The sequence below is a fragment of the Oncorhynchus masou genome, chromosome 25 (genome assembly GCF_036934945.1).
Source record: "Oncorhynchus masou masou isolate Uvic2021 chromosome 25, UVic_Omas_1.1, whole genome shotgun sequence".
NCBI classification, from domain to species: domain Eukaryota; kingdom Metazoa; phylum Chordata; class Actinopteri; order Salmoniformes; family Salmonidae; genus Oncorhynchus; species Oncorhynchus masou.
In genome coordinates, this window is record NC_088236.1 from 25,411,080 (window position 1) to 25,436,172 (window position 25,093).

The following is a 25,093-nucleotide window of genomic DNA, read 5'->3' on the forward strand; positions in this document are numbered from 1 at the left end:
CAAAATAGCCAAGGGATCCCAAATGGTCAAGACTATCTATAGCCTATTCTTATTGCCAGATATGTTTTCCCTATCAGCCACTGCATGTACTTCTTCAAATATTTTGTACAATTTGTTTGAGAGGCTATATTTAGAGGCCTGTGAGCTAGGGTCTCTTTTTAAAGGTTTGGAAAACAGTTGGCTTGTTTTGCAGGCTACCTCTGCTCAATGACAATTACACAACGACCCCGCCCTCCTTGTTGTCTGATTGCGCCTGCTCAGTCCGCCCCTCGGTGCTTTCTCTTTCTCCTTCACTCTGCCCTATTGCGTGAGACCCACACCGTTCTGAAACTCCGTGCATCGCCCTGCAAACAAGGTAGGGAATTCATAACGCCAACGATATTTTAATCTCAGCTAGTGGAGTGATACTGAAATAATATGTTACTTATTTGATTGTTGTTTAGATGGCTCAACGTGTGGAAGCGAGAGTACAGTGGGGTAGGCTACAGGATAGTAGGGCTTCTGAACAGGGCAGGCCTGTGTCTGACAACTGCATAAGTCTCAGCACTTTTAGATATTCAGGCATTACAACATTCGGACAAAGTAGATATCACTAGGCTATGTAGGTTAATTATAGGCTATAAATAAACCGATTATATAGCCTATAATACATTTGACGCTAACTAGTGAGCATTGCGCGTTTAGTGCCAATTGCAGTCTCAGAATTTCAGCAGAATATTAAATTGTAAATCAATTAAATTGTAGATTTTGTGAATTGTAATTTTTTCCCCAGAGTATCTGGTTCTAGCATTATAGATTTTTACAAACATGAGCAATGCATTGAACAATGGAGACCTAGGCTAGCCATCTTTCTATTCCAAAGGGCAATATATATGAGCCCATAAATTACGCCCTATATAATCTAGTGTCAGTGTTTTTATAAAATGTTTTGTAAATTTGAATTCCCATTATTAACAGCATGGTTTGTGCCCCAGGTACAAAGAGGGTTAGGTTTATCCTCGTGTTGGCACAATGCTCTTTACGCACGCTGGTTCTGATGTAACACGCAGCAATTCAATAATCCATGGCCAGAAGGTCGGCCCACAACAGAAATGAAAGTGAATACGATTTGGAATTTCAAGTCATTGTGAAAAAAAGGTAATCACAGTAAGTGTGGTTGTACGATTGCACAATACGTGTTTTCCTATTTATAAACCTCTGACAGCCTCTGTCGCTCTCCGAAGTTCTGAAATCCAATTGCACCTATGGACAGCAAATAATGATCCAAGCCTTGCTAGGCCTATACCCAGTGATAGTATGTCCAATGGTAAGAGAATGCTGTTCATCACGATCTAGGTTCCTTGGCTAGCTATGGTGTTGAGCAGATTAATATTTAGCTTCATGTACACAGGCTGAATATCAACCCCTATAGGAAAATGGCTGTCCTGAAATGCCTGGCAGTAATTTACATTTGGGTCATTTAGTAGATGCTCTTATCCAGAGCATCTTACAGGTGCATTTAGCTTTAAGTGTCTTGCTCAACGGCACATCAGATTTTTCAGCTTGTCGGCTCTGGGATTCTAACCAGTGACCTTTCTGCTGACCTTTCAGGCTACCTGTTGAGTAGGCCATGTGGTAGCCACAGCTAACCCATGCACCACTGAATATTCAGGCTATAAATTCACTAGGTGTAGCATAATTTGACTGCCTTCGACCTTATCTCACACGCAAGTGTAGAAAATCATTGTACCATCTTAACCGCTGTGAAATTAATTTTCAATAACCAAAAAGTATTTTCAGCTGGTGTACAAAATGGAAAGTAAAATAGTCAAAAATTCAACTTTTCACATAGAACAGATCTACCACTTCATATACTTGCTTTTAATGAGAATTATAGATCTATAACTCACATTTCTACGTGAATTTGGTCAGGTCGCCCAAAAAAGTACATACTGCAAGTAGCCCGTAACAGAGGGAGACAACATGGCGATAAGGAATAACAAAAATATATTTATTAACTTCTTGACACACCCATCCCTTTAGAGCACATATGTCAGAGTCAAGGCCCGCGGGCCACATCCGGCCCGCGAGAAGGTTTTTTACGGCCCCTGGGATGATCTTGATTTATTATTAGAACCGGCCCGCAGACCGCAGCAAGCCGGCAGCCCGCAGATCTTTTACACGCACCAATACTACATTTCCCACAATGCAACGGTGACGCACCGAGCAGTAGGCTGCTTCATTTCAATATTTATTGGCACAGCAGTCGTCAGCATCACAGTAAAATTAACTTTCAGATACCCATCAAAAATGGCAAAACGGAAGGTGGACACTGAGAACCGGGGTTTCAAACAAGGTGGGAGTCGGAGTATATGTTCACGGAGGTAGCTGGAAAACCTGTGTGTCTTCTGTGTGGAGAAAGTGTGGCGGTACTGAAAGAGTATAATCTGAGACGACATTATGAAACGAAACACGCGGACAAAAACAAGAATATGGACATGGAACAAAGGCTACAAAAGGCAGAGGAATTAAAACGAGGCCTCAAATCTCGACAGGCTCTGTTCAAAAAAGCCAAATCACAAGGCCAGGCTGCTGTCAAGGCCAGTTTTATTTTGGCAGAAGAGATCGCTAAATCAGCCCGGCCATTTACGGAGGGGATTTCATCAAAAACTGCATGATTAAAGTTTGTGACGAAGTTTGCCCAGAAAAAAGGCAACTCTTTTTAAATGTGAGTCTGAGCAGAAACACCATTGCCGAGAGAGTAGACCAGTTGTCCATCAATCTAAAAGAGCAGCTTGTGAAAAAGGGAAAAGATTTCATTGCATATTCCTTGGCTGTGGATGAGAGCACCGACATTTCTGACATTGCCCAGTTGTCAATTTTCATCCGCGGAGTGGACTCCAGCCTAAGCGTGACAGAGGAGTTTTTGGCTTTACGTCCTATGCATGGCACAACTACGGGGCATGATTTGTATGAAGAGGTGTCAAGATGTGTAAATGAGATGGAGCTGCCTTGGGAAAAACTCGTGGGTTTGACAACCGACGGAGCACCTGCGATGTGTGGACACAGGAGCGGACTGGTGGCGAAGATACGGGAAAAGATGCAAGAGGAAAACGCGACAGGTGAGCTGACAGCTTATCATTGTATCATACACCAGGAAGCGTTGTGCGGTAAAGCCTTGAAAATGGAGCATGTAATGAGCATCATCACGCGCACAGTTAACTTTATCAGAGCCAAAGGTTTGAATCACCGCCAGTTCAAGGCATTTCTGACGGAGTTAGAAACGGAGCATGGTGATTTGCCTTATCACACAGAGGTGCGATGGCTAAGCCAGGGAAAGGTGCTTCAAAGATGTTTCGAGCTTCGTGAGGAGATTTGTCTGTTCTTGGACAGCAAAGGGAAAGACACAACACAACTCCGAGACGAAATGTTTCTGTGTGAAATGGCTTTTCTGTGTGACATTACGAGTCATCTGAATGCAATGAACTTGCAGCTGCAGGGTCGGGATCATGTCATCTCTGATATGTACAGTACAGTGAAGGCATTTAAAACCAAACTGACTCTGTGGGAGACGCAGATGCGGAAAGAAAATTTGAGCCACTTTCCCAGCTGCCAGACCATGAAAGAGAAGCTCTCTACCAGTGCGTTCCGAGCGCACAGTTGGCTGATAAAATAGGTATGCTTGCCGCTGACTTTCGACGCCGATTTGCTGACTTTGAAGCACAAAAAGCAGGTTGGAACTGCTCGGTAACCCATTTGCTGTTGACGTGGAAAGCTCACCACCAAACCTCCAAATGGAGTTGATTGACCTCCAATGCAATGATGCACTGAGGGCAAAATATGCGGCAGTGGGTGCTGCGGAGTTCGCCCGTTTCCTCCCGACACAATGCCCCAGCTGCGCATCCAGGCTGCTCAAACGTTGTCTATGTTTGGCAGCACATACCTGTGTGAACAACTTTTTTCTTTGATGAACCTGAACAAAACATCACACAGAAGTCGACTTACTGCTGAACACCTCCACTCAATTCTGAGGATTTCCTCAGCTCAGAGCCTTACCCCGAACATTGATGAACTTGTGGAAAAGATGGGACACCACCAAGTATCACCCTCAACCTCAAACAAGTGAACATTACTGTGCAATCACATATTTAGAGTTTTTACTCAGTTCAAGTTTAAAAGTTAAAGTTTAATATTTGTTTTCACTGCATGTTACTTCTCCTTAAACAAAGTGTTGTTTTTGATTAATAGATTTTTGCACTTTATTTTATTGTATTTCAATCCAATTATATTTTAAAAATATTTCAGTTGAGTGGATGATAGAAAATTGCTATTATTGTTTTTTCTTTGAAGTAAATTTAGCCCACTTTTGCTAAAATAGAAAATATAGGCTACTGATGGTGCCTTGAATACCGGTTTCTTTCATTTAATGTTCATGTTATGGGGATTTTTATATAAAGGAAATTTGTCTTTTGTGTCTGTTGAAAATTAAAGATTACTGACAGAGCCATAAGAAAATATTGCTTTATTTATCTGATCATATTGGAATATATTTGTTAGGTTTTCAGTAGGTTCAATTAGGTTCACTAGACTATATGCGTCATTTAAAAATTTTTCAATGAACATTCGAACAGTCCGGCCCTCGGCTTGTAGCTAAATTTTTTATTTGGCCCTCCGTCCATTTGACTTTGACACCCCTGCTTTAGAGGGATCATTTTCATCAACACCCGCTGAATTGCAGCGCGCCAAATTCAAATGAAATTACTACAAATAATTAATTTTCATGAAATCACAAGTGCAATATAGCAAAACACAGCTTAGCTTGTTGTTAATCCACCTGACGTGTCAGATTTCAATACAGCCTTTCGGCGAAAGCATAACAAGTGTTTATGTAAGAACATCTCTCTCAGTAGACAAAATATTAAAAACACTAGCAGCCAAGTAGATTGGTCACGAAAGTCAGAAAAGCAATAAATTAAATCACTTACCTTTGATGATCTTCGGATGTTTGCACTCTCGAGACTCCCAGTTACACAATAAATGTTCCTTTTGTTCCATAAAGATTATTTTATATGCAAAATACCTCCATTTGTTTGGCGCGTTATGTTCAGAAATCCACAGGCTCGAGCGGTCACGACATCACAGATGAAAATTCCAAATAGTATCCGTAATGTCCACAGACACATGTCAAATGTTTTTTATAATCAATCCTTAGGTTGTTTTTAAAATATATAATCGATAATATATCAACCGGGACTGTCACTTTTTCAATAGGAGAGGGAGAGACAATGGCTGCCCCACTCTGTTGCGCAAGCAAAACTCAGCGAACACCCAGCTATCCACTGACGCAATGTTATCTTTCTCGCTCATTTTTTCAAAATAAAAGCCTGAAACTATATCTAAAGACTGTTGACACCTTGAGGAAGACATAGGATAATTAATCTGGTTGATATCCCTTTTAAATGGAGGCAAGGCATCCAATGGAACAGAGAGCTTTCAGGAAAAACAGCACTTCCTGGTTTGATTTTCCTCAGGTTTTCACCTGCAATATCATTTCTGTTATACTCACAGACAATATTTTTGACAGTTTTGGAAACTTTAGTGTTTTCTATCCTAATCTGACAATTATATGCATATCCTAGTTTCTGGGCCTGAGAAATAGGCAGTTTTAAATGGGTACGTATTTTTAGACAAAAATAAACTAAAATCCTGCCCCCTACACTTAACTGAAGTAACTTATATACAATAAACAATGGTGTGTCGTTAGTAATCAGTGGTGTAAGGGACTGGTTGCGCGCTAGATGTGATTATGAGGGGTGTTGAAAGGTGCCCAAACAAACAAACAAACAAACAAACAAAACAAAACAGCCACAACCAAAGTCCAACAGTGTGTCTGCATGGAGAAAGTCTCCTCAATGAATGGGGAAAAGGTACATTTATCTCGGCACAAACCCGGGCCCAGGTGTGTCCTTTTTCGCTGACAACCCTCCCAGCTCCGCCCACCAACATCCTAATAAGGAAAACAAGAGCAAAGAGAGAATACAGCAGACAGAGTGGGAGGGTCGTCACACTAGTCTGTCTTCATCACCAAAACAATGTCTCTGGGCTGGCATGATAATAACTTTTGCAGCTGACTGATATCCCCAACAGTGGTGCTTCTTTTGTTTGAATAGCATAAAGACCCAGGAATACAATGGTGAATACTGGCTGTCTGGTATCTACATTTTGACATTTGTTTGGGGGACAGGCTAGTGAAGGGGTCAGAGGAGGCGAGTGAGAGAGAGTGGTGGGGGGTGGGGGGGGTAAAGAGAGAGGAAAGTAGGGGTCAATGTTGGTGATAGGAAAGAGTGTGTGTCTATGGTGGTGTGGGTTGAGTAGGAGTGACGAGGTGTGTGTGAGGTTAGGGTAGCAGGGGGTAGAGGGGTAAAGCACCCATTTCAAAATGGCATGGTCATATGAGGCATGGTGTCAAGTCCACCTGGGTTATTTATAGAACAGGGGTCAGGAGGAAGGGGGAAGGAGAGGGTGAGGAAGCTGGGAATAAGGGACTGAGTAAGGAGGAATGGAAGTGAGAAGGGGGGGTGTAACTGACAAAGACAGATCCCAAACCGTGCTGGGTCTGAGTCCCTGAGCATAGACATCAGCACTGAGACAGACATAGAGGACAGGATTGCTCTCATCTAATCACTCACATTATGGAGTGAGGTGTGTGTGTGTGTGTGTGTGTGTGTGTGTGTGTGTGTGTGTGTGTGTGTGTGTGTGTGTGTGTGTGTGTGTGTGTGTGTGTGTGTGTGTGTGTGTGTGTGTGCATGATGCGTGTGGTAGTGGGTGAGTGAGTCTAAATTCTCAGTGACACCAGGGTAACCATCACCACGGAAACATACCATCCACCTCACCACTGTGTCCCCAAATCACCAGATGTTTTCGGTACCACAGTAAGGTGTGTATATGTTACCAGATCATCAGATGTTGGCATAGGTGGTGTGTGTTTGTTGTCTACAGCCATGGGCCCTTTGGGTGATAAACATATCAGCAGTTCTCTACGGGCTATAGAGCACTGCTTTATCAGTGCTGAGGACACACCCTCTGGTTCAGTATTATTGGGTGTCCACCCACTCTGCCCAGTGCTTTGGTGATGTCATTTCACTTCCTTATGTAATAAAATATATTTTACCAAGACAAATATGATTTTTAATTTCCTGAATCATTCAATGGGGTCTTTCTCTAACATATCATTTAAAGCTGCAATGTGTAACTTTTTGGGCGACACAGCCAAATACACACAGAAATGTTAGTTATAGATCTGTCATTTTCATTGAAAGCAAGTTTAAGAAGCTGTATAAATGTTCTAGGTGTGCTATTTCTATACTTCCTTTGGTTTTGTACACCAGCTTCAAACAGCTGAAAATACAATATTTTTGGTTATGCAAAAGATATTTCACAGCGGTTTAGCTGGTACAATGATTCTCTACACTATACTTGCTTGTTTTGTCACAAACTGAAATAACTATTAACATAGGGAACATTTAACATTATATCCAAAAAGTTGGATTTCGTAACCTAATACATTCATTAATAAGCACTGAGCTCTGTGGACTTTCTCGCTGAAACTTTCGAGGATTTTACATTTTGTGGAGGTTGTCTTCCAAGTTGTTTCTGCTCCGTTTTCACAGAAACATTTGTTTTTGTGAGAAGTCTTCCAAATTGATCAGGAACTTCCTATTACTATGAACAGTGTATACTAAAATATGAAAATACAACAAATCAATATCTATCGTACATCTGTATTGTTTTCTGTCCTCCGGATTTGAGAAGAAAGATGAGGAGTTCATTGGTAAACCGGTCAGGTGCCTTAATTCTTGCACAGCATCCAGTCTAAATGCTATTTTCCTGATTATTTAGTAACTTTTTTTCTCTGGCCTCCATTGATTGAGTCTCCCTAATCTTTACCACCCTACAAGGGTAAAAACACCAACACATTTGTTACAAATTATGATAGAGACATGAGGTTTGGACCACTGGTTTTCTTTGAGGATTATCTACACAATTAACATATTATTTTACCCATTGGTCAAAATATGTTTTTTTTTGATTGGACACCCTAAGTATTAGCCTAATGGTTACAGGCCTTGCCCTGGAGGCGTGCACATGTGGAACTGTAATTTTTAAATATTTATTTATTTATTTAACCTTTTATTTAACCAGGTAGGCTAGTTGAGAACAAGTTCTCATTTACAACTGCGACCTGGCCAAGATAAAGCAAAGCAATGTGACACAAACAACAACACACATGGAATAAACAAAATATACAGTCAATAACACAATAGGAAAAAAAGTATATATAGAGTGTGTGGAAATGAGGTAAGATAAGGTAAGGCAATACATAGGCCATAGTGGTGGAATACTTACAATTTAGCAATTAAACACTGGAGTGATAGAGACTGGAGTGATAGATGTGCAGAAGCTGAATGTGCAAGTAGAGATACTGGGGTGCAAAGGAGCAAACAAATAAAAATAAATAACAGTATGAGGATGAGGTCATTGGATGGGCTATTTACAGATGGGCTATGTACAGGTGCAGTGATCTGTGAGCTGCTCTGACAGCTGGTACTTAAAGTAAGTGAGGGAGATATGAGTCTCCAGCTTCAGTGATCATTGCAATTAGTTCCAGTCATTGGCAGCAGAGAACTGTAAGGGAAGGCGGCCAAAGGAGGAATTTGCTTTGGGGGTAACCAGTGAAATATACCTTCTGGAGCCCGTGCTACGGGTGGGTGCTGCTATGGTGACCAGTGAGCATAGATAAGGTGGGGCTTTACCTAGCAAAGACTTATAGATGACCTGGAGCCTGTGGGTTTGGCAACAAATATGAAGCGAGGGCCAGCCAACGAGAGCATACAGGTCGCAGTGGTGGGTGGTATATGGGCTTTGGTGATAAAACGGATGGCACTGTGATAGACTGCATCCAATTTGGAGGCTATTTTGTAAATGACATCGCCGAAGTCAAGGATCGGTAGGATAGTCAGTTTTACGAGGGTATGTTTGGCAGCATGAGTGAAGAATGCTTTGTTGCGAAATAGGAAGCAGATTCTAGATTTAATTTTGGATTGGAGATGCTTAATGTGAGTCTGGAAGGAGAGTTTACAGTCTAACTAGACACCTAGGTATTTGTAGATGTCCATATATTCTAAGTCAGAACCGTCCAGAGTAGTGATGCTGGACGCGCAGGCAGGTGCTGGTCGCGATCGGTTGAAGAGCATGCATTTAGTTTTACTTGCATTTAAGAGCAGTTGGAGGCCATGGAAGGAGAGTTGTATGGCATTGAAGCTTGTCTGGAGGTTAGTTAACAGTGTCCAAAGAGGGGCCAGAAGTATACAGAATGGTATTGTCTGCGTAGAGGTGGATCAGAGAATCACCAGCAGCAAGAGAGACATCATTGATGTATACATAATATATATATAATGTGTTCTGTCAAATGTGAAGAGCTCAGAGGAAAGTGACAGTGATAGTTTGAGTCACTCACAGTGGTGCATTGACTGATGATAACCATGCCAGTATGAGGCATGCAACTAAGAGACCGCTTCAGCTATCCTTTACAAATCCACTACCAACAAAAGGCAGCACCTACAACTCATTATGAAAAACACAAAGATTTCCTGTCCAGTTCAGCCAAAGCAGACCAACCTCACCGTACACCCACCACTAGCATTGTTGTGAAAACCATGAGAGATTGCATGCCTAAGTCTTCTGTCCTTCCTTGTGCTCTTCCCAACATCTGAAGAGTCATGTCAGACAAAGGAGGAGAGAAGGCGAGACTGGTGAGGAAGGAGGAGGCGAGTCCAGCATCACAGGCCATTCAGAACAAAGGAGTTCCCTGTGCACCATGTTGCCACAAGGGTGAGTGAGAGCAGTGTGGAGAGCAGGAGGTGGGGAGACAAAGATGTCATCAGGGTCCCCTGGACTGTCTCAATAGATTAATCAATCTATCATTCAGATGTTACGGATTTTTAGCACGTATTAAACACAAGTGTCACAAGAGTACTTAAAGAGATACTTTGGGATTTTGGAAATGAGGCCCTTAATCTACATCCCCAGAGTCAGATTAACTTTTGGATACCATATTTATGTCTCTGTGTGCGGTTTGAAGGAAGTTGCTAACTATTGCTACCGCAATTGATAACTAGCTTTAGCACAATGACTAGAAGTCTATGCTACCCTACCAAGCAAAAAGACAGTAACTGCTCATTTGGTCGAAAATGAGTTAATGTAATTTTTGCTACATTAAATACATGGTTAATCATGTTGACAAGTATCCTGCCTCTATTGTATTGTGTTTTGGAGAACATGGGGGTCATGTTAGTAGTAACTGCATAAAGTTACTGTTAAACCAAGGTAAAAAAAAGAAGTTTTTCTCAGTTCCACACTATGAGCAGTTACTGCCTTTTTGCTTGGTAGGGCAGATTGGGTATCTGTTAGCAGGCTCGTGAAACTACCTCTAACTTCCTTCATAATGGACACAGAGACATAAAAATGGTATCCACAATTTCATCTGACTGGGGAAGTAGATAAAAGGCCTCACTGTCAATATCCCGAAGTATCACTTTAAGAAACACTGGGCTTTTTCCCAACAGTCCTGGTCTCTATTCTTGCCCTGTCCTCGTCTCCATTCCTTTACAACTATGGATGTGTGAGGACTTGATAGGTAACATGATACGTTACAAGCAACTCATCTGAAAGGGCATATATTCAAGTGGTCATTGAGGAAAAGAAACCACTGAGCAGAAAGAGACACACTGCCACAGCAAAGTCACCACACACACACACACACACACACACACACACACACACACACACACACACACACACACACACACACACACACACACACACACACACACACACACACACACACACACACACACACACACACACACACACACACACACACACACACACACACACACACACACACACACACACACACACCACTCCGGTCCTATATGAAAGCAGAGACACAGGGGACCCTGGTGACATTATAAAAGCTAGCATAGTGCAGTTGTGTGCAGTGGGGATAGTTGTTGAACCGACCAAACTCTGACTTAGGCTTACTGTCATTCAATAGCGCATAGTGGCATACTAGCTCGGGTGCTGTGACGTATACTGTGATTGCTATATGGCATACATCTTCTTCCACATCTTCTTAAGCTAACAGCTTCAACACAGGCAGCTAACTACTAACAGCGCTGACTTAAGTAATGAAGTGGCAGGCTTTTAAAGGCACAGTTCACCCCAAAATCAAACAGATTTTGATTTAGGGCAAACTATTCCTTTAATCTTAAGGTGGCTCAGATCAGGCTGTGCCATGTGGTTTCCTATTTATAGAGATGTTTACCTGGTATACCAGGGGTCAAAAGACAAGCAGTCCCTCCCTCGTAAGAGTCAATCCCATTAAGTTAAACCGTGCTAGCTAGAGGTTTGCTAAGAGACTGATGCCATGAATAAATGGAGTTAAACCAATTGGCTGGCCTAGAGTGGGGATGTAAGAGGGAGTGAAAAGCACTATATCACAGGCCCAGTAGACCACATCAGGGCTACTGTAGCTGGCCCGGCCGTCAGTACTTGACAGTACATTGATTTTACAAAGCACACCTTTATAAAAGAGAATACGATTCCTAAATTTAGCTCAGTGACAAGGCTCCAACACAACTTTGGAAACTACTTTAGTATGAATTAATGAATTTGTCATTCATACTGAATAGCCTAGTATACTAATGTGAATATTATTTAGGACACAGTCAATGATTGTGTGAGCACCTTACCAAAAGGAAGGCATTAGTGGGCCTGTAGATCCACTAGTTAGTAGACACTGTGTGGTGTATATTGAAACCTTTCTAGAGCAGCGTGTGGTGTGTGTTACTGTGAACGCATAGATAGATGCTGTGTGGACACTGTGTCTAGTGCTAGATGCTGTGTGGACACTGTGTGTAGACCTAGATGCTGTCACGTTCGGACCTTAGTTCTTTTGTCATGTCTTTGTTTTAGTATGGTCAGGGTGTGAGTTGGGTGGGTTGTCTATGTTAGTTTTTCTATGATTTGGTATTTCTGTGTTCGGCCTGGTATGGTTCTCAATCAGAGGCAGCTGTCATTCGTTGTCCCTGATAGAGAACCATATTTAGGGAGCCTGTTTTCTATTGTGTTTCGTGGGTGATTGTTTTCTGTTGTGTGTCTGCACCAGCCAGAACTGTTTTTGGTCGTTTCTCTTTGTTATTTTGTTTTTTCCATATTAATTTAATAAATATGGACACATACCACGCTGCACCTTGGTCCTCACCTTCTTCCACCGATGACGACCGTTACAGATGCTGTGTGGACACTGTGTGTTGGCTTAGATGCTGCTTTTTGACATGCCGGGAGGTAATTCTGACCTATCGAAAGATCTGTTACATTTATCTAAGCGCCAGACGAGAACGCATCTACATATAGTCACTCAAAGCATTATTCCACAGGGACTCAGGTGGCAAAAATAACCATCATTGGGGCAGTGCACAGATGATTTCTGTGAGTGCTGGTGTGCCACCCTGAACAAATGCTCTATTGATTTAATTACATTAATTGTTGACCAGTTGAAAAAGGATTTTATTGAAATGGATAACACGATTAAAGACAAACGCACAGCTCTACAAATAGCTGTTAATGATGATGGCATATTCAATGAACTGATGAAAACTAACCAAGCGCACCAGGACAAGTTGTCTACAGAAATAAAGGAACTTAAAATCAAGAAATTCAACCAAGAGAAAAAAGACAAGGCCGAGGATAAAGTCTACTTCTGGAGAAACCCTGACAAGGGAGGTCCTGCTCCTCCTCTCCATGGCAGACGCAGGAGGGATGCCGCTTCCTTCACCCCCGTCTGATCAACACTCTACAACCAGCACCTCATCGGCTTCCAGTGGTAGTTTTTTATTCAACGAGAGACTGGAAGGGCGGAGGTGGCCGCAGGCACGCGCATCCACGAGATGCCTCACCCGACGGCGTAAGAAGAAACGACTATCAGAGGCAGAGGAGACCGTTCACACTGTCCCAGAACCCACAGGACTGAGTGTCTTTAATTTATCAAGCAAGATATTGAGCCCTGCCCATGTCTCTTTGCTTAATAAAGGGTTATATTTTGTGTCTACAACCCAGTGCAACGATTGTGATGTTAAGGTAGACATGTTTAAGTTTTTTAGAAATATCCGTTTAAGGGAATACTTTAGCTCCCCTAATTCTGACACTTCTATTGAGCCAGTAGGTTGCTCTCCTGCACATACTCTGACTCTTTTTAGAAGCAAGAGTTATTTTATACCTCCAGCCAATCGCATTCACTCTATCGAGACATATTGCAGACTTGTGGAAAATGATGTTCGACATCTCCTTAAGAACAAACAGGAGTCCAAATCTTTCCATAATTTACATAAGGATGAAAAACAAGCTTCGCTTGATTTACAATCCGATACGTCAGTCCTTATTCGTCCTGCTGATAAGTGTGGGTTGGTTGTACTCATGGATAGGACAGTTTATGTAAATTAGTGTCATAGACAGCTGCTTGACAACACCTTTTACAAGAAACTCAGACGTGACCCCACTTCCCAATTTCAGAATACTGTCTTTACTGTCCTAGATGGGTATTTAAGTTCTGGTCAGATAACTAAAAAAGAACATTACTTTTTGGCTATTCAACACCCTAAAATTGCCACTTTCTATACTTTGCCGAAATTACACAAGAATGTTACAAAACCTCCAGGGCGGCCTATTGTAGCGGGCATTGATGCAGTAACGGCCCCTCTATCTACTTTTGTTGACTTTTTTATTAGACCACTCGCAGAACAGCTCCCCTCCTTTGTAAAGGACACCAGCAGTATGATCTCTATCATTGAATCTCTTGATCCTTTCCCTGAGAATACCTTGTTAGTTACTTTTGATGTTGAGTCGTTATACACAAATATTCCACACGAGGGCGGTATTGAAGCTATGGAACATTTTCTTCTGCAACGTGACCCTAATGAACTTCCTTCCAGTGCCTGCATTATAACATTAGCTGAAATAGTACTCACACACAACTATTTCATGTTTTTAAATGATATTTTTATTCAGACGAAAGGTACTGCTATGGGACCTATGCTAATTTGTATGTGGGTTACATGGAGAAAGTCTATTTTCAATCCTCTGAAAAATGTTTCTAAAATTAATGTATGGTCGTATGCTATCCATTTATTGTTTGTATGCTGTTCTTTGTATGGCATTTTAATATTTGATTATTAACCAATGATATTAGGCCACTCTTGGCCAAGATTACAGACACCTGTGTCTTTTGACACTACATAAACAAGTCATTCTGCAGTGTTTGTGATTATACCCTGATGAAGACAGCTTGGCTGTCGAAACGTTGGTATTAAATTTTAGCATCTGAGCTCCTAGAGTGAGCGGCTCTTTCATTTTCAACTTTTCTCCTCCGCTAGCCAGTACCCCGCCTAAATAGGTGTGCGTTTCTTTTTCTTCTAGATTGGACACTGTGTAGGCCTAGATGCTGTGTGGACACTGTGTAGGCCTAGATGCTGTGTGGACACTGTGTAGGCCTAGATGCTGTGTGGACACTGTGTAGGCCTAGATGCTGTGTGGACACTGTGTGTAGGCCTAGATGCTGTGTGGACACTGTGTGTAGGCCTAGATGCTGTGTGGACACTGTGTGTAGGCCTAGATGCTGTGTGGACACTGTGTGTAGGCCTAGATGCTGTGTGGACACTGTGTATAGGCCTAGATGCTGTGTGGCCACTGTATAGGCCTAGATTCTGTGTGACCACTGTATAGGCCTAGATACTGTGTGGACACTGTGTATAGGCCTAGATGCTGTGTGGCCACTGTATAGGCCTAGATGCTGTGTGGCCACTGTATAGGCCTAGATGCTGTGTGGCCACTGTATAGGCCTAGATACTGTGTGGACACTGTGTATAGGCCTAGATGCTGTGTGTGTTTCAGTTCAAAGCCACTTTACTAGCACAAAGCTGTGTTCTGTGTGAAGTTCTAGGTAGGTGCTGTGTTGGACCTTTTCTGCGTAGAATTGTGATGTGTGCTGGCTTGGGCGCTCCATTTGATCAGCTTTTTGCCTCCTGTGCGTTAAAGAAGTGATGTTCTAGTATCAGCCTAACGTGTCCATCTCTCTCCACAGTCGCCATGGCGGTTCCTCCTGCATACTCGGACCTGGGAAAAGCAGCCAAAGACATCTTCGGCAAGGGCTATGGTGAGTCATCAAATCACCCCCTCCACCACACACAAGGAGAAAGGGAGGAGACACCTGCATATTTCATGTCTGTACGCTCTTAGGATAACTCCAACATCCGTCTCTCTCTCGCTCTTTCTCTCTCCCTCTGAAACCATAAACCTCAGCTGGTCATCCAGGACTGTGACCTCTAGCCTTTGATTTACAACCGTCAGGGGATGGGGGCTGGGACTCCGTCATGAGTCACAGTGTCTCGTCATCGTTCTTTCTGACTATCAGATCAACTTTTCTGCAAATGTTCTTGTTTCACAACTGTGACGCTTGGATGACCCTCATTGAAAACAGTTATGTAATTATGTATTCAATAACGAAGGTCCAAATGTGGTTTGCTCCTCTATTTTGAATATATACAGTATATGATATATGCCATTTAGCAGATGCTTTTTATCCAGTGACTTTAATCCTGGTGTTGTAAGTACCTTGCTCTACCAACTGAGCCATACAGGACCATGAATAGAGACATCATTTCTCTCTTCCCCCTCTTTCTCTCTAGGCTTTGGAATCGTGAAACTGGACCTAAAGACAAAGGCCCAGAGTGGAGTTGTAAGTACAACCTCTCTCTTTCATATTTTAGGATCGCTCTCTCTCTCATATTTTAGGAGGGTAATTATTACATTTGGGCTTCACTCGATCCGAGTGACCCATTCATTTGTGTGTTTGCGTGTAGTCTGGCAATATAAGCCTCATGTCTAGGCCCTAGCGCCTCAGGGCTGAGCAGGACAGTCAAAATGACTGACTCACTGTCTGTCTGCTGGTGGTGTTTGTCTGTCTGTCTGGCAGACTGTTTAACTCAGCTTGGTGCACCAAGCTATCTGACTAGAATCTCCTTATACGTTAGAACAAAATGGATCCCGCTCATAGCATTGCTGTTCCCTGAAACTGTCATTGTCCTCTCTTACAAGTGTTAGGGGTAGCATTGCTCTGTGCAGGATTATTAAGGTTGGTGTGTCATTATCTTCATCTAATTTTCACCTGTACACATGTTGGTTATGTATATTTCCAGTTTGGATAACTAATCTAACTCTCCCTCTGACTAAATTCAATCATCAAGAAAAGCCAACCTTACCTTGTAAAATGAGATTGTACAGCTCTGATTCACAGTTCAAACACGTTGGTGCAGAGTTGGTGTCTCTGGTATACAATATGTACATGGACACCTGATCTTTCTGAAAGCGTGTTGGTGTCTCTGGTATACAATATGTACATGGACACCTGATCTTTCTGAAAGCGTGTTGGTGTCTCTGGTATACAATATGTACATGGACACCTGATCTTTCTGAAAGCGTGGAAAAGCGATTGGGTGTGAATACCTCTGTTTCTGACTTAACTCTCTGCCTCTCTCTTCCTTTGCCTTTTTTCTGCTTCCTCTCTGGACTTCCATTGTCAGATGGTAAGGGTGTGTGTGGGTCTGTCTGTGTGTGATTGTGTGGAGCAGGCTTTTGCTCCCTGCAGGCTTTCTTGCAGCAGTGTCCCAGCTGATTGATACCATTCCCCCTACATTGCTAAAACTATAACATCATTAACTCCTCTCCATAGACACACCTTTAGAGTGGTCTAAGTGGCCAGGCTACTGCTCTATAGGTTACTAGTCAGCCAGTGACTAGATGACTGTCTTGACCAACACACAGGGTCTCTTCCCTCAGCTCACAGCCTTCTCCTAGCATCCTTTCACCATTCACCTCTCCATGGATTCCCCCAGTGTCTAACACAGTGGTCATCAACACTAGATTTGGTTCCAGCTCAGCACTAACACACCCGATTCAACTACTAAAGGATTAGTTAAAGGAGGTGTGCTGGGTGGAACAAAAGCCTGGACACGGTCCAGGACTAATGTTGGTGATCACTGCTTCAGGGTATCTACCACTACTCAAAATAGTAACTACTGGCTACAACCAGTCATGCAAACCTGAGAGGAATTGCTTGGCAGAGATGTGGAAGGGGTGCTCATCTATTTTTCTCTCTCGCTGTTTCTCTCTCATATACATCCTTCTCTCTTCAGTGAGGAGTGTGCTAAGCTCTCGTTAAGACTACTCGTCTGTATCAGTTCCTCTTCTCTTTTCTCTCCCTTGCTTCATTTTCTTCTGCTGTGCTCTTTACTTTCTGCTATTAACCATCCCTCATTTCCCCTCTCCTTCTCCAACCCCCCTACCTCCTCTCTCTCCCGCCCCTTCCTTCTCTCAGGAGTTTTCAACCTCAGGCTCCAGTAACACAGACACAGGGAAGGCAGCAGGTAACCTGGAGACCAAGTACAAGGTTAAGGAGCTGGGCCTGAGCTTCACCCAGAAATGGAACACAGACAACACCCTGGCCACAGAGGTCTCCATGGAGGACCAGGTGAGTTTGAAACCAGTTCAGCCTAAAACCAGGTTACATGACACTTAACCATCCCGACAGCCCTTGATATTGACCTATTCAATAAAACGGGTAAATATACACCGTCTGAATGTCACTACTATTATTAACCATATTGTTTTGAGTCTTCTGTTCAACGATATGTGATATACCTCCTCTATCCTGTGTCTGTAGCTGGCTAAGGGCTTGAAGCTGGGCCTGGATACGTTGTTTGTGCCCAACACTGGGTAAGCTGATCACTCACTGATCAATCTTTACCTCCCCGCCTAATCTTTAGTAGTGCACATGAACATGAAGGATTTTGAAATAATCACAGCACCAGTATAGACATAATACGGTCCATAATGTCACATGGAGCCCGACACCCCCTCTACTTTTATCTGGCCCCTTCCTCTCGTCTGCAGTAAGAAGAGTGCCAAGCTGAAGACTGGCTACAAGCGTGACTTCATCAACTTGGGCTGTGACCTGGACTTTGACATGGCCAGCCCCACGGTCCACGCTGCTGCTGTGCTGGGCTACGAGGGCTGGCTGGCCGGGTACCAGATGGCTTTCGACACATCCAAGTCTAAACTGGCCCAGAACAACTTTGCCTTGGGATACAAGGCTGGGGACTTCCAGCTCCACACCAACGTGTGAGTTCCACTACACCTAACCTTAACCTTTATTCCTATCCATAACCACTGACCCTAACTACTACCCTTAACCACTATCCCCAATCCTGACTATAACCTAACCACTATCCCCAACCATGACTATAACCTAACCACTATCCCCAACCCTGACTATAACCTAACCACTATCCCCAACCATGACTATAACCTAACCACTATCCCCAACCCTGACTATAACCTAACCACTATCCCCAACCATGACTATAACCTAACCACTATCCCCAACCCTGACTCTAACCGAACCACTATCCCCAACTCTGACTCTAACCTAACCACTATCCCCAACCCTGACTATAACCTAACCACTATCCCCAACCATGACTCTAACCGAACCACTATCCCCAACCATGACTATAACCTAACCACTATCCCCAACCCTGACTATAACCTAACCACTATCCCCAACCATGACTATAACCTATCCACTATCCCCAACCCTGACTATAACCTAACCACTATCCCCAACCATGACTATAACCTAACCACTATCCCCAACCCTGACTATAACCTAACCACTATCCCCAACCCTGACTATAACCTAACCACTATCCCCAACCCTGACTCTAACCGAACCACTATCCCCAACCCTGACTCTAACCTAACCACTATCCCCAACCATGACTATAACCTAACCACTATCCCCAACCCTGACTATAACCTAACCACTATCCCCAACCCTGACTCTAACCGAACCACTATCCCCAACTCTGACTATAACCTAACCACTATCCCCAACCATGACTCTAACCTAACCACTATCCCCAACCCTGACTATAACCTAACCACTATCCCCAACCATGACTATAACCTAACCACTATCCCCAACCCTGACTATAACCTAACCACTATCCCCAACCCTGACTCTAACCGAACCACTATCCCCAACCCTGACTATAACCTAACCACTATCCCCAACCATGACTCTAACCGAACCACTATCCCCAACCCTGACTCTAACCGAACCACTATCCCCAACCATGACTATAACCTAACCACTATCCCCAACCCTGACTATAACCTAACCACTATCCCCAACCCTGACTATAACCTAACCACTATCCCCAACCCTGACTCTAACCGAACCACTATCCCCAACTCTGACTCTAACACTATCCCCAACCACTATCCCCAACCATGACTATAACCTAACCACTATCCCCAACCATGACTATAACCTAACCACTATCCCCAACCCTGACTATAACCTACCACTATCCCCAACCCGAACCACTATCCCCAACCATGACTATAACCCTATAACCCTGACTATAACCTAACCACTATCCCCAACCCTGACCCTAACCTAACCACTATCCCCAACCCTGACTCTAACCGAACCACTATCCCCAACTCTGACTATAACCTAACCACTATCCCCAACCCTGACTCTAACCTAACCACTATCCCCAACCCTGACTCTAACCTAACCACTATCCCCAACCCTGACTCTAACCGAACCACTATCCCCAACTCTGACTATAACCGAACCACTATCCCCAACTCTGACTATAACCGAACCACTATCCCCAACCCTGACTATAACCGAACCACTATCCCCAACCCTGACCCTAACCGAACCACTATCCCCAACCCTGACCCTAACCTAACTACTATCCCCAACCCTGACTATAACCTAACCACTATCCCCAACCCTGACTATAACCTAACCACTATCCCCAACCCTGACTATAACCTAACCACTATCCCCAACCCTGACTATAACCTAACCACTATCCCCAACCCTGACCCTAACCTAACCACTATCCCAACTAACCCTGACTCTAACCTAACCACTAACCCTGACTCTAACCTAACCACTAACCCTGACTCTAACCTATCCCCAACCCTGACTCTAACCTATCCCCAACCCTGACTATAACCTATCCACTATCCCCAATCCTGACTATAACCTAACCACTATCCCCAATCCTGACTATAACCTAACCACTATCCCCAATCCTGACTATAACCTAACCACTATCCCCACTAACCCTGACTATAACCTATCCACTATCCCCACTAACCCTGACTCTAACCTATCCACTATCCCCACTAACCCTGACTCTAACCTATCCCCAACCCTGACTCTAACCTATCCACTATCCCCAACCCTGACTATAACCTAACCACTATCCCCACTAACCCTAACCTATCCACTATCCCCACTAACCCTGACTATAACCTATCCACTAACCCTGACTATAACCTAACCACTATCCCCACTAACCCTGACTATAACCTAACCACTATCCCCACTAACCCTGACTATAACCTAACCACTATCCCCACTAACCCTGACTCTAACCTAACCACTATCCCCACTAACCCTGACTCTAACCTAACCACTGACCAGCAGAGGATGTTTTCTCCATGCGTTTCATTATTTCTATTACTTCTGTGTTACATTTGCCAACTGACCAGTCATGATCCACCAGAAGTTGATTTAAAAGCTATGCAGCACCGTACTGAATAAGTCCATGGTGTTTTGTCCTCTCAGTAATGATGGTACAGAGTTCGGCGGCTCCATCTACCAGAAGGTGAACTGCCACCTGGAAACAGCCATCAACCTGGCCTGGACGGCCGGCAGCAACAACACACGCTTCGGCATCGGAGCCAAATACCAGCTGGACAAGGACGCTTCCCTGTCTGTGTGTACCACACATACATAACCACACAGAACCACATACCTGTCCATAATGCCAGGACTAGAACCACACAACCAGCCAAATGTGTCCTTGTCTCACCTGTCTGTCTCCCCCTGCAGGCCAAAGTCAATAACGCCAGTCTAATTGGAGTCGGCTACACACAAGCCCTCCGGCCAGGTAACTCAAATCACCTTAACCTTTACCTGTATCTACCAGATGCCGAGCTACATCTGTCTATATCTACAAATCTTAACCTATTCCTTTCTTCTACCCAACTCCTCTGGTACTAATAGTCATGTCTACTATATAGACTGAACAAAAATATAAACGCAACATGTGAAGTGTTGGTCCTATGTTTTATGAGCTGAAATAAAAGATCCCAGAAATGTTCCATATGCACAAAGCTTATTTCTCTGGAATTTTGTGCACAAATTTGTTTTCATCCATGTTAGTGAGCCAAGATAATCTGTCCACCTGACAGGTGTGGCATATCAATAATATGATTAAACAGCATGATCATTACACAGGTGCACCTTGTGCTGGGGAGAATAAAAGGCCACTCGAAAATGTGCAGTTTTGTCACACGACACAATGACACAGATGTCTCAAGTTTTGAGGGAGAGTGCAATTACATTTACATTTAAGTCATTTGGCAGACGCTCTTATCCAGAGCGACTTACAAATTGGTGACTGCAGTAATGTCCACCAGAGCTGTTGCCTGAATGTCATGTAAAATGTTTTTGAGTTTCCCCAAGATGTACATGCTAAAATTGCCACTGTTTCAGCATGAAAATGCAAGGCCCCATGTCGCATGGATCTGTACACAGTTCCTGGAAGCTGAAAATGTCCCAGTTCTTCCATGGCCTACATACTCACTAGACATGTCACCCAATGAGCAGGCTTGGGATGCTCTGGATCGACATGTACGACAGCGTGTTCCAGTTCCCACCAATATCCAACAACTTCACACAACTATTGAAGTAGAGTGGGACAACATTCCACAGGCCAACTCTATGTGAAGGAGATGGGTCACACTGCATGTAGCAAATCATGGTCACACCAGATACTGACTGGTTTTCTGATCCACCTACCTAATCTATTTGAAAGATATCTTGGCTCCACAGATGCATATCTGTATTCCCAGTCATGTGAAATCCATAGATTAGGGCCTAATGAATTTGTTTCAATTGCCTGATTTCCTTATATGAACTGTAACTTAGTAAAATCTTTTATATTTTTGTTCAGTGTATATGAAAGGAGCAATACTTTGTGTTAAGACTGGTGTCTCTCTCTCTAGGAGTGAAGCTGACTCTCTCAGCTCTGATTGATGCGAAAAACTTCAATGCAGGCGGTCACAAGGTTGGCATGGGCTTTGAGCTGGAGGCATAAGGATGGAGGGAAGAGCAGTGGATGAGAGAAAAGGAAAAGAGCCTCAATGACACCTGACACATCTCCACCTCTGTATGCCACACACACACACCTCCCAAGTCTTTTGGTCATAACCTGCAGCCCCTGGCACCCTCTGAGACCTCCAGTACTGTTGAAGCCAGTTGTTTTTTTTGGTTCACCATCTCTCATCTCCTTAGCAATACCAGCACACCCCCTATTCACCAGATCGTATACTACTTATGACTACTTCATATAGGGCTCTGGTCCAAAGTGGTGTAGTATAGGGTCACAAGTCAACCTTGTGTTCCACTTCCTCCCCAAAAGCAGACATTTCTCATTTTCTTTGTGAGATGGGTTCGTAAGCACCTTTTTAGTAGGGTTTTATTGTGTGGTATAATTTCACTTTGCCTGAGATCATGTATTTAATTTACTTTTGACTTGAATGAGATTGACAGACTTTGTCTCTCAAAGCCAGTAGGGCCTTGTTTTGAAGGAACAATTTATTTTTTAAATGTCATGTTCCCCTGTCCCAGACGTGTGTGTGTACAGTGCCTTGCGAAAGTATTCGGCCCCCTTGAACTTTGCGACCTTTTGCCACATTTCAGGCTTCAAACATAAAGATATAAAACTGTATTTTTTGTGAAGAATCAACAACAAGTGGGACACAATCATGAAGTGGAACGACATTTATTGGATATTTCAAACTTTTTTAACAATTCAAAAACTGAAAAATTGGGTGTGCAAAATTATTCAGCCCCTTTACTTTCAGTGCAGCAAACTCTCTCCAGAAGTTCAGTGAGGACCTCTGTATGCCACACACACACACCTCCCAAGTCAGTTTTTGATTTGTTAAAAAAGTTTTGAAATATCCAATAAATGTCGTTCCACTTCATGATTGTGTCCCACTTGTTGTTGATTCTTCACAAAAAAATACAGTTTTACATCTTTGTTTGAAGCCTGAAATGTGGCAAAAGGTCGCAAAGTTCAAGGGGGCCGAATACTTTCGCAAGGCACTGTATGTGTGTATATATATATACCTTTCTGTGGGCGGATGGTCACTTTCAGAGCATACTGGAATAAAATGGGTAGTTTAGAACTCTAATAAAAATAGGGGACTGGTTGATTTTCTTTTTCCAAATTCTCTTGTGGTTGAGTTTTGAGAAGATGGATGCATGTGTGGGTATTTTCAAAAGCTGTCATGTTTATTTTTTTGTCTTTTCATCTTTTAATTCTTCCACATTATGTAATGTTGTGTCTGTGCTGTGCTTGGAAGAGGGAAGGTTGTTTATAGGTGAAACCTCAAACTGACTTTAAGGAATAAAGAAGATTGTCAAACACTGAGTGTCCTGTATTCAAAATTAATACATATTTTGTTTAAAGTCATGTCACCATATGTTGAGCATTATTATTGATCTGTGGTGGTTGAAGTTTAATTCAACCAGATACACGTACTTTCACATAATAATAGACCACAGTTAAGTAAAATAACCCAACCAATTAATATACTGCTTTAAATGTTGCAATATCAATTATTTAAAAATGTTAACAATTAATAAGTATATACACAGAGGATATTCTGCATCAGTCTTAATGTACATTGAGATCCAGCAATCAGAAGATATACAGTTTCAAACCAAAAATCCCCAAAAGCCCAGTTCTAACTGTTATAGTATGCAGGGTCCTCCCCAGGATGTTTTAATAATGTTGTGCTGCCGGGGAGGCCAGGAGGGAGGCCAGGAGGGAGGCCAGGAGGGAGGCCAGGAGGGAGGGAGGGGGACAGTGATTTATTTAGGATTTGTTTTAACACCTGTAACTGCCATTTCCTGCAATCTAGACCCAAAAATGGCCCTATATGATAACAAATAAAGTAAAAATATGTTTTCCATAGTGGCACAGCAAGTCCACAATGGGGCCTCTTTTACATTCTTTGGGGGGAACCGTGAGACTGGTAACTGAAATATAAAAGCTACAGCTAAAACCTTGGTCAGAGAATTTTGTGGCAAGCATAAAAACATTTTTGAAAGATTAGGAATCATCACCAGGGGCCAGACCAGACTTTAGAACCAGTACCACCAGGACTTTAGTAAAGAGGACAACCAGTGAGATTACTGGTTTTGATTGGACCAGGTTTAAATACAGCTATGCCAGTGGTAAACATTTTCCTCATTCAAACCTACACCCTTTAGAGAAGGATTGAAGATAACTCCAATACACCAGGATATAGATTACAGCGGTGTTGCACATGTTAATATCGGCACGCCAATGAGCCTGGAAAATATAAATGTTGGCTCAATCCATTCTTTTTGGGGCACCTCCAAGAGTCAATGTCAAATTGTGCGAATGCAATCTGTTGCGGTAAGTCTTCCCCACCACACAGCGGCAGCAGAGGACCACAGCAGGGGGTCTGGAATGGGACGGCTCTTCTGTTCGACATCAGTTTAAGACAGACCTGAGGTTAAGGGATGATTCTGTCACCAATCCTTAACATGACATTTCTGACCCGGTATCAGTAACTAGGGGAAACCCTGCCTCCGAGGGAACCAGTAGAGTCAGGAAAGATCAGAGGAAAGGTCCTGTCCTTCACTCAGCCACGTCCACTCTCTCAGCAACTAGGAGACAAAGACAGCCAGTTGTATGTTATCACAACCCTGTGTGTGTGTGTGTGTGTGTGTGTGTGTGTGTGTGTGTGTGTGTGTGTGTGTGTGTGTGTGTGTGTGTGTGTGTGTGTGTGTGTGTGTGTGTGTGTG

The 25,093-nt window shown here is 43.1% G+C and overlaps 2 protein-coding genes across 5 annotated transcripts in view; one reads left to right on the top strand and one right to left on the bottom strand.

Moving 5' to 3' along the window:
* The first annotated feature begins 267 nt into the window (after positions 1 to 267).
* Positions 268 to 23,683, top strand: LOC135513967 (voltage-dependent anion-selective channel protein 2-like). Of its 3 annotated transcripts, XM_064937021.1 has the most exons (11): positions 292 to 355; positions 6,802 to 6,916; positions 9,755 to 9,870; positions 15,179 to 15,250; positions 15,783 to 15,832; positions 17,471 to 17,623; positions 17,816 to 17,868; positions 18,046 to 18,273; positions 20,810 to 20,960; positions 21,077 to 21,134; positions 22,255 to 23,683. In XM_064937021.1, exons 3-11 carry the CDS (start codon positions 9,759 to 9,761, stop codon positions 22,344 to 22,346), a joined length of 969 nt encoding a protein of 322 aa, XP_064793093.1. In that variant the 5' UTR covers positions 292 to 355; positions 6,802 to 6,916; positions 9,755 to 9,758; the 3' UTR covers positions 22,347 to 23,683. The 3 variants fall into 3 exon arrangements, with proteins under 3 accessions (XP_064793092.1, XP_064793093.1, XP_064793094.1); XM_064937020.1 differs by lacking the exon at positions 6,802 to 6,916 and having other exon boundaries at positions 268 to 355; XM_064937022.1 differs by lacking the exons at positions 6,802 to 6,916; positions 9,755 to 9,870 and having other exon boundaries at positions 333 to 355.
* Positions 23,680 to 25,093, bottom strand: part of ikbkb (inhibitor of nuclear factor kappa B kinase subunit beta) — a 28,667-nt gene continuing 27,253 nt past the window's right edge. For both annotated transcript variants that reach the window (XM_064937018.1, XM_064937019.1), the window contains one exon: positions 23,680 to 24,955. In XM_064937018.1, coding sequence (XP_064793090.1) covers positions 24,896 to 24,955 — 60 coding nt within the window. In that variant the 3' untranslated portion in view covers positions 23,680 to 24,895. The remainder of the gene's footprint in view (positions 24,956 to 25,093) is intronic.

Coding starts and splice junctions, on each gene's coding strand:
- LOC135513967 (XM_064937020.1), top strand. CDS start 9,759: ATGTCAGACAAAGGAGGAGAGAAGGCGAGACTGGTGAGGAAGGAGGAG. Junction 15,833..17,470: donor CAAAGGCCCAGAGTGGAGTT/GTAAGTACAACC, acceptor TCCTTCTCTCAG/GAGTTTTCAACCTCAGGCTC. Junction 20,961..21,076: donor ACAAGGACGCTTCCCTGTCT/GTGTGTACCACA, acceptor CTCCCCCTGCAG/GCCAAAGTCAATAACGCCAG.